The sequence below is a fragment of the Antedon bifida genome, chromosome 7 (genome assembly GCF_963402885.1).
Source record: "Antedon bifida chromosome 7, ecAntBifi1.1, whole genome shotgun sequence".
Taxonomy (NCBI): Eukaryota; Metazoa; Echinodermata; class Crinoidea; order Comatulida; family Antedonidae; genus Antedon; species Antedon bifida.
This window is the reverse complement of record NC_136232.1, coordinates 10,271,477-10,280,854: the sequence shown is the minus strand read 5'-3', so window position 1 is coordinate 10,280,854 and position 9,378 is coordinate 10,271,477. Positions and strand designations below refer to the sequence as shown.

At 34.0% G+C, this 9,378-nt stretch overlaps 2 protein-coding genes across 3 annotated transcripts; both read right to left on the bottom strand.

Moving 5' to 3' along the window:
• Positions 1 to 109: 109 nt before the first annotated feature.
• LOC144847509 (peroxisomal membrane protein 4-like) lies at positions 110 to 2,246 on the bottom strand. Its single transcript, XM_078703910.1, has 4 exons — positions 2,141 to 2,246; positions 1,601 to 1,663; positions 1,278 to 1,476; positions 110 to 820 (listed from the first exon to the last, which is right to left on the bottom strand). Exons 1-4 carry the CDS (start codon positions 2,233 to 2,235, stop codon positions 563 to 565), a joined length of 615 nt encoding a protein of 204 aa, XP_078560036.1. The 5' UTR covers positions 2,236 to 2,246; the 3' UTR covers positions 110 to 562.
• A 176-nt stretch (positions 2,247 to 2,422) lies between these two features.
• Positions 2,423 to 8,408, bottom strand: LOC144847784 (myosin-M heavy chain-like). 2 transcript variants are annotated; one of them, XM_078704301.1, is made up of 11 exons: positions 8,259 to 8,408; positions 7,603 to 7,949; positions 7,196 to 7,380; positions 6,672 to 6,887; positions 5,939 to 6,057; positions 5,616 to 5,686; positions 5,141 to 5,307; positions 4,590 to 4,790; positions 4,210 to 4,428; positions 3,725 to 3,901; positions 2,423 to 3,500 (listed from the first exon to the last, which is right to left on the bottom strand). In XM_078704301.1, the coding sequence occupies exons 2-11, from the start codon at positions 7,934 to 7,936 to the stop codon at positions 3,219 to 3,221; spliced, it is 1,971 nt and encodes a 656-aa protein (XP_078560427.1). In that variant the 5' UTR covers positions 7,937 to 7,949; positions 8,259 to 8,408; the 3' UTR covers positions 2,423 to 3,218. The 2 variants fall into 2 exon arrangements, with proteins under 2 accessions (XP_078560427.1, XP_078560428.1); XM_078704302.1 differs by having other exon boundaries at positions 8,321 to 8,384.
• Between the last annotated feature and the right edge of the window lie 970 nt (positions 8,409 to 9,378).

Below are 9,378 nucleotides of genomic sequence, written 5' to 3'. Positions count from 1 at the left end.
CATGATGACGTCATATCACTACCTTATTTGGGCACATCACACCTTTTTTGTCAAACTAGTTTGATAGTGTAGACAGAGCTTTAGCAAGAACTGACATAACTAATTGTAATCAGATTGACAAGACAGATTTAATCATTAAGAATATTTTTACATCAAAATACAAATTGTGTTGACTATCAACCTACATAAATACATTGAACCAATACCAGCGCATACAAAATTATTAAAAATATGCTAATTTACAGTATTAAATATATATCTAAATGATCTATTTTATTACCAATGTATTATTATCAACTGGTCCGAAAATTACATTTTATAATCTCCAACTGGTAATACAGTAGAACATTTCCTTGGAGACACTCCCTATTAAGGGGACACTTTTGCTTGAAAGGAACAAGATGCAATATAATATATATATTTTATGACTATGATCAATCCCAATTAAGAGGACACTGTTGGGGCCCAAAGGAGTCCCCACAGTGGGGATTCTACTGTGACAGTTTAACAACTTTATCCAGCCTGAGCCTCCAGATTATTTACCTTCCAGTATAAAGGTTATTTATTTAGAGGGTTTGTTGTAAATGATAAAGTCCCATATATTATGCCAGGTGTTAGAATCATGGTACAGGTATGTCATTGAATTCTGTAGAGATGGTTGTAAGACTTCCTGGTGATACTCAAACAGCCATAACACAATACCCCACACCAACATAGCAAACATGGGGAAGGGGTCACGACGGGGTGGGTTCACCACTTTCTTCTTTACCAATAATCGACAAAGTCCAAAGATAATCCTTGACAACAGGTACATATTTATCTGAAAAAGAATTTATGAAATTATTAATAAATATCCATATATATTGCATTTTAAAAGATTGTTAGAATCTTAAGCTCTGTCAAACTATACATGACAGAAAAATGTGATGTGCCCATATATGGACATGATGATATCATATCACTACCATATTTGAGCATATCACCACTATATTTGGGCACATCACACTTTTTTTGTCGAACTAGTTTGATAGTGTAGACAAAGCTTTAGGAAGGTCTTGATTCACAATGACCTATGCATTGATGTGTCATAGGTCGTCGCCTGGACACCAAAACTGTGTCGAGGAAATGGAGGAGTAAGTAAGCACATCCAAATGACAAAAAAGTGTGATGTGCTCAAATAATGGTAGTGATATGACATCATCATGTCCATATATGGGCACATCACATTTTTTTGTCGCATAAAGTTTGATAGTGTAGACAGAGCTTCAGTGTCTTACCTGACTGTTAATATTATTATTTTCACCAAACACCAAATAACCACCAATACATGCCGCTATGAATGAATGACTTTCCCGTTCCTTTTCTTCAATTTGACGGAACAAACTTGTTAACGCTTTGTATATAAAAACAAAATACGACAGATTTCTGGAGTGGGTGTAGGTCGCTCGTAGTATTCCTCTTATTTTGTCTAGCAGTCTGTAAAAAAAAGGTTTAATGCATTATATTAATGGTTTTTATTTAGAATTTAACAGTGATCAATACCGCATACATACACCTTTGTGTAATATTTGCATCTTCTAATTTATTATAGTATACTTACGGGCCTCTCTTGAATAGAAAAGTCATAACCAAGGCATGTGGAAATCGGATCTTAGCACCATAACTGAAAAATAAAGACATCATCAGTATTAACATCCTCTCTAAGTTCAGTACTTTAGTTACTTCTTAGTCTTTAGTACAGTAACTTAGTAGTAGTAGTAGTCAGTCGTATTGAAATAATATATTATTATTAATTAATTATTCATATCATAATAAAATAACAATTAACAGGCATTAATTGTCTAGCCTAGACTCTAGGCCTTCCTTACAAGCCTAATATCTAGTTTCGTAACTAATTCTACTCTACATCGATAGGGAATCATGGCCTACTTATACGAGAATATTCCTAGCTATAGGCAAAGGCAGACTAGCGTCTAGACCTACACCAGCAGAAGCATAAATAGCCTAGTTTGTTGCTATTCTGCCCCGTCTGCTAACTCGTCCTGATAGGCCTAGTTAAAATGATTGCAATTTTGAGGCATTTAATTTAAAAAAAAATCAAAAATTGCATAGTTAAATGTAAAACATAGTATTTACTTACACAACTCCATTTCGAAAACCTTTAATAACGCTTAGAATTGAGGAATATTGGCCTGAAGCCAAGAGATTATTTAATGCGATCATGGGCGCTGCCATCTTGAACAGGTTGGTAGTAGTTGGGGGCGCGCTAGCTCTTTTTAGAAAGATCACAACAATTTTTTCATACACGATTTATACACAATTCAGTTAAAATTAATAAAAATTGATTAAAACATAACATAAATTTACAAATTATCTTTTAACTTTTCTTACAAGATTTATTTGCTATATAAAAGTGCATTTAACAGTGAATTTAGTTATTTTAGTAACAAAAATAAAATATTTCTATAAAAAAAGAAATTCAGAAATGCATTATATGCAAATAAAATAAACAGTGCGGTATCAAAATAAACTAATTAAAAGGTGATTAAAAACAATTTCACATATATATATATATATATACATTGTTCAAAGAACAAAACATTTAATTATTTTTTGATCTGAACTTATATGGAAGTACTGCATGTAATAAAACACATTGAAAAGGGTGGAAAACATAAGTAAAGACAAATTTAGACAGACTACATTGCACACACTACAGTAGACTACACATGGAATAAAATATATCTAGTTTTAAATATAGTTTTTGGTTTTCATTCGATAGAGGGGATAGATATATCATGATTATTATATTAATTATAATGTTTTTTACTTTAATTCATTTAATTTCTTTGGTAAACAAATTCATTGATTCAGTTAAAAATGGTTCTTTTGTGCATAAGAGTTTATATACAAATAGAAATCTATGTTAAATTCAAATCATTTATATACAGTACAATAATAAATGTTTCTGGTGCGCCCTAATGTAGGAAGATTATCTATAGATTTGATCACAGAGAAATTTGATGTTATTGATCAGTATTTTATTTGTCTTAATTAAATATGAAACACAATTACTGTATCATTATTTAATTGTATTGTTAAAAAAATAAGTAACAAGTATTTGCTCATGCCTACAATAAAATCAATGTTGTGATAGCTCTATTATTAAAATATATCAAAGACGTGGTAAACATTTGTGCAAAATGAATCAAATTAATTTATAAAATTGTGCAAAGTGTTTCAGGATTGGAGTCATTACTTTTAACGTGGATGTCCTTCTGGCGTGACACACGTCGTTGCTGTCGCTTTTTCTTAGCAGACGTTACTCGCCCATGCTTGACACCGTGTAATGATCTGTTCCGCGATGCGCTTCTTGTTCTACGTTCTCCTCGTTTCGCGATGCTGGTTGCCGGGGTGAAGAAGGGCTGTTCGTCAACAATCGTTTTTTCTGGTGTTTGGAAAACTGTATCATTCTCACTGAATTTGAATTCAGTTATTTTCTGTTTTAAAAAAAAGTATTTTATTTGACATCATATTTAATTTCTATTACACAATAAACATAATTTTTGTTTTTCTAAAGCTCTGTCTACACTATCAAACTAGTTTGAAAAAAAAATGTGATGTGCTCAAATATGGTGGTAGTATGCTTAAATATGGTAGTGATATGACATCACAAACATGTGGTTCATGAATAATCAATTTCTTAAATTCTGAATAAACTTACAGACTGATTTTGTTCAACTTGACTTCTGGTAAGTCGCGGGCGCTTTGAAGGTGTTTCCCGTGGTTGATTTTTTCGAGGTTGGTTTTCTTGCGGTTGACTATCCTGCGGTTGATTCAACTTCAAACTCTGTAGGTATTTCCTCATTGGGTATAGACTGTCTTGCATTGGTGCATTATTCTGTAAATGTGAACAATTAGAGAGAGAATAGTTATTAAAAACTGCTACATTTGAAGTATATTCTGGAATATGTAATTTCCAGCTTATTTGGACAATAAAAGTATCAGTATACACGCTCCCTCTCTTATACACAATGTTAGATCCGCCCTTTGGGGAACATTCTATAGTTGGCACCAGCCAGATAAATTTCTTCATGATTAGTTTTGAGAGCAAGCTAATTTATTGATCAAACCCAGTACGGTTTAGATTCTATGATAATTTGGGAAATTATCTCACAAAAATCATACTTTGCAGGGAAAAAAACTTACTTCATTATCTGATCTCTTTCGTTTTGTTTGGTAGCGAAGACTGGTTCTTACACGCCCTCTTTTGATCATCGGAGAAATAGTTGAGCTACTAATTGTCTTGCGTAAAGAAGCAGAATTTCTTTTCACACGCGATATGGCATTTTTTATTGTTTCTACCCAAGACAATGCAATATTCTGATCCTCATGGAATAATAGCAAAGAGTCATTATCAAAAGATATCTAAAAACACAAATTAAGAAAAATTAATTAATATTTTAAAGTGACATACTTTCACAAACAATGCTCTTTCAATTTTTTTGGACAATAAGGAAATTTTGTATTTTTCGTATCAAGAAGTTGGTTGCGAAATATTTCAGAGGTGCAGGTAACAAGTAACTCACTTTGAAGAGGGCGCCAGCTCCTGGTACCTTGTGATCGCCCAAGACGCAATCCACCGAGCAATCTAACAAGTTAATGATGCACCGACAGGTAAACGTTGTAGCATTGTCAGTGTTTTCTAGGAATGTTGGTTTGGCATACACTAACATGTCAGAGAACAGGAAGAACATCCTGTCATGGTACTTGGCTCCTTTCTTGGAAACCTATGAAAACATGTACAAAACTGTATTAACCTCTGTCTACACTATCAAACTTTATGTGATATGCCCATATATGGACATGATGATGTCATATCACTACCACATTTGGGTATATCACTAAGTTTGATAGTGCAGACAGGGGTTAACAAATCTACCTGGCATAATAATTGTTTATTTCAAAAGCTATGTCTACACTATCAAACTTTATGTGACTAAAAAATGTGATGTGTCTATATATGGACATGATGTCATATCACTGCCATATTTGGGCATATCACTACTAGTTTGATAATGTAGACATATCCACCTGACATAACAATTCTTTATTTCTAATGAAATAACAATTTGCATACCTTTTTGAGTGCTCCCTCCTTAATAAAGCGTCTGCCTGGGGCTAAGATCTTTGGTGCAGTCTCTCCAACCATACAGTTCTGAATGCTAAGCATCTTCTGAAAGTTATCATGCTCTTTTAGTTGTTCATTGATGTTGTGCGCAATGGTATTCACTTGTTGTGTTGCCTCTATACAATTTAAAGCAAAAATATTGCGTATTATTATAGTGTGATGCAATGCACTTCAATTATATATGCCTTAAGCTCTGTCTACACTATCAATCTTTATGTGACAAAAAATGTGATGTGCCCATAAATGGACATGATGATGTCATACCACTAGTATATTTGGGAATATCACTACTATATTTGGGTTGGCACATCACATTGTTTTTGTCAAACTAGTTTGATAGTGTAGACAGAGCTCAAGAGTCAACTCCAAACACAATCACAGCTAAAGAGCAAGCCTAGTTGCCTCTCTACGATTATAAACTCACCTTTTAACTGTTCATAATCCTTATGACTTTCACTAGTTTTTTCCAAAAGTTCTTCAAGCAAAAGTTTATATCTGAAAATAATGTTAATTTTACACAATTAGAAAGTACAACACCAGGTAATAAAATGATAAAAATATATATTTTTTTGGTATATGGCTTTATCTTTATATTGTACTTAAGCTCTGTCTACACTATCAAACTAGTTTGACAAAAAAAGTGTGATGCGCTTAAATATGGTGGGGATATGACATCATCACGTCCATATATGGGCACATCACATGTTTTTGTCACAAAAAAGTTTGATAGTGTAGACAAGGCTTTACCTTGGAATCCTCTGTACTGGTGTAATCAACAAAGCATGCAATTTCAAACTGCGACAAGAAGGTTTAGATTCTTGAATGCGTTTGAACTCCGCAAACTCTTCACTTTTTCGGCTCCAATCCTAAAGCAAGAGTACATAATGGTAGTTAATCTAGACTATCTACAGTGTATGTGCTAATCAATCTTCAGTCTTGTTAGGGGGTCAAGCTTAAAGTATCATACTTATTTGACCTCCTTTCACACTTCTTTGTTGTACAAGTATCTCTATATATTTTGTTTAAATTAGTTTGATTATTTTAATGTTTATCACTATGATACCTGTTATCATTGTTTCACATAACTTGTATTATTTTTGAAGTGTGAAAAATTGAATAAAAGAAAGAAAGAATATAAGTGGTAGTGGTATGTTTGCTTCCCTTGGTAGTCTCGTTTCCAATCAAATTTCGCATCTTCTAAAAGTTCTAATTAAAACAGTAAGACAATATAAAGCATGTGCAATGCGGTGTTCTCCTGTATTGGTTTATATAAACTTTATTTATTCACGAGACTGATGTACTACAGCACAACTCATTCAATCAACATTGATTGTTTTTACACAAGTTTGTGATATTACAAAATAATCCAACACCATATAAATACGAAATAAAGAAAGAAAAAAATTGTGAAATTGGAAAAGAAAAATTACAGCAGTACTTTATAGTTTGAATAGTAATGCAATGAAACAAACGCACACACCTCAAGAGTTGATGCCGCTCTGTCAAAACTGTTGCCGTACGTTGAATACAGTTTAAGGTACGGCGCCAGAAGGAGGAATGCTTTGCCAACACTGAAAGTCTCCAGATGAATAAGAAGTTCTTGATTGACTGCCTTGATGGCAGTGATGTTGCTGAAGATGATGTCAATCACATCCTCTGGTAGGATTCCTGTCTTCCGTATTGGGTTGTAAAAATTCTTAAAAAGCAACATTTGTCATGGTTATCCAGTAATTAAAGTACTGTAGTTCCAAAAAAAAACTCCTAATAATTTTAAAGAACCCGCACCCTTCCTGAAGGCCTAAAGGTGAACTTAGACAACGTCATACGATGAGGCCCGATAAAACATCTTGACTCGTCGGTGCTGACAAGACAAGATGAGTCGTTTTGAGATAGCGTCGGGTGTAGTTTTTAGGTCGTTGCGAGAACTTTAAACATGTTTAATTTCCTCCCACTCGTCTTACGATGCTGCCTGTGTTTGCCTTAAGGAGAATTATATACCATTACCTGTATAACCATTCGTAATTGTTGTTGATATTTCTTTTCTGAATCAAATATTTCACTGACAATTTTCTCTCTCTTGATTCTTCTCTTGCGAGCTGACCCAGGTCCGGTCTGGAGGATGGAGTCAAAGCAGCTCTGCATAGCATTTGATCCTGGAGTTCGACTCCTTTGCCGGTCAGACCTCAAACCTATTGTCCAGGTAACAAATTAGAACATAATTACGATGCTAGAAACATGAGTATATTTGATATAATTGGGGATGAGAGATTGTTGCTTGAAATAATTACTGTACAAAAAAAGGATGAATATTACTCTTAAGTACTCTCTCATCATTATTAATCAAATGCATTCTCTTCGTCAACGTCCTGTGTGCCTCTATTATTAACAATACACTCACTGACATTTCTTACCACTTCTCGATCTTGTACTGTTTGGTGTTTTTCCAGATGATTTTGGCGTTTGTCCAGATGATTTTGGAGTTCTTCCAGATACATTCAGGGTTCTTCCTGATGATTTTGGGGTTCTTCCTGATGATTTTGGGGTTCTTCCTGATGATTTTGGCGTTCTTCCTGATGATTTTGGCGTTCTCCCGATAGATTTTGCCGTTCTCCCAGTAGATCTTGGTGTCCTCCCAGTAGATCTTGTTGTCCTTACCACAGACGATCTTGGGGTTGTTCCAGTTGACTTTGGCGTTCTTAATGACATCCTCTGAAATGCAGCCGTTGATGGTGTATGCTGCGACATTGTTTGTATATTTCTAGAAAATGAATTTGGTTTATTTATATTAACTGTTGATATTTTGTGTCCATGTATTGTTATTGAACTGTAATTATGGTAATAATCTCGATTTCCTTACTAACTAGCTAGGCCTAGCAATGTTAGGCGACCAAAATCTTCAATAGGCCTAGTAGTAGGCTAGCTGAGTCAAACGCGACCGATGTCACCTCCTGTCGTCACACGGCACAGCCTCCCTTCTTTCACCATCTGTCTGTGATTAAATTTCTTAAATCTTAGCCTAGCAAATAAGGACTCCTAGCCTATATAAGACGTACTATTACAATTTTACCTAAATCTTAATCTGGTTAGTTTCTTACAAGTTCATTAATAAAATATCATAAGACCATGTACCAAAATGCCAAGATTTTGGGTGAAAATCAACAATAAATATTTGTCGTCTGACTTTCAAATTCGCCACCAATAAAATTTGAAATATGAGATATATAGCGCCACCAATAGTCTGATTAATGTATGTTTATTGTGTACTGTGTACAACATGCAAAAGGTACACTCTATTTCAATCAACTAGGATTATTATATCTCAATCATTATTCTATTCAATCTATTTAATAAGAAAATATCAATTGGTGATAAAACTCGGCGGTTAACGGCAAACAAACAGGCCAATTGAAAAAGTAGTTTAATAATTTAAAATCAATCAGAAAAGTTCACAAGAAACAAAATCAAACTATTTGTCAACCATTACAGACACACCAACTCCTTTATTTTTTGTGTTCACTTCCTTGAATTACAAAATATATAATTCTATTTTACAACTACAATGTAACAGCAACAGAAATATTTTAGTTTTAAACTGGACCGTGCGTTGCCCAGTTAACACCCTACACAAAAACACAGTTTGTTTTTATGCTCCTTTATACAAATAATATAAACAATAAATACCACCACCACCCCCTCAATGATACTTTTAAAAATTAGTTCAGAGAAATGGACAGTGTAGCATATCGTGGTTACCACCTCGGACAACAACGAAAATTCAGAAAAATAGGCCTACTGATTTCAACCAACCAATCAAGGTTAGAGTTGTTGTTTATTATATCATTTATCGATCAGTTCCTGAAATATCGATTCAAATTTCCGGGAAAACTTCGATTCCAAACGAGGTTAATATAATCGATCGAATATTGATACACAATGATGACGTAAGCCTTCGATCAATCCCGGAAAATACCGATTCCAAACGAGGTTTCATGAGGCGTCGATTGTTTCTGTTCGGGTTTTCGTCGTGCGAATGGACGTATAGCAGCCATTATAGCGGTATTCCTCGTCTTCTGGGTCGTATGACTTAAATATTGCACAGCAAAGCACAACAGAAAACAGCATTCCCAAAATCTAGAGTAAATAAATAAATACAATTAGTTGTTTTTTTTATAAGCATTAAAGAATGT

Bases quoted from the DNA above. Each gene is read 5' to 3' on its own strand.
- LOC144847509 (XM_078703910.1), bottom strand. From the start codon at position 2,235: ATGGCAGCGCCCATGATCGCATTAAATAATCTCTTGGCTTCAGGCCAA. The intron at 1,664-2,140 runs GTAAGTAAATAC...TTTATTTTTCAG, and splicing joins GGTTTTCGAAATGGAGTTGT to TTATGGTGCTAAGATCCGAT. The intron at 1,477-1,600 runs GTAAGTATACTA...TTTTTTTTACAG, and splicing joins TTTCTATTCAAGAGAGGCCC to ACTGCTAGACAAAATAAGAG.
- LOC144847784 (XM_078704301.1), bottom strand. From the start codon at position 7,936: ATGTCGCAGCATACACCATCAACGGCTGCATTTCAGAGGATGTCATTA. The intron at 4,429-4,589 runs GTGAGTTACTTG...TTGTGTTTTTAG, and splicing joins GAGCTGGCGCCCTCTTCAAA to ATATCTTTTGATAATGACTC. The intron at 3,902-4,209 runs GTAAGTTTTTTT...TCACATTTACAG, and splicing joins GAAAGAGATCAGATAATGAA to AATAATGCACCAATGCAAGA.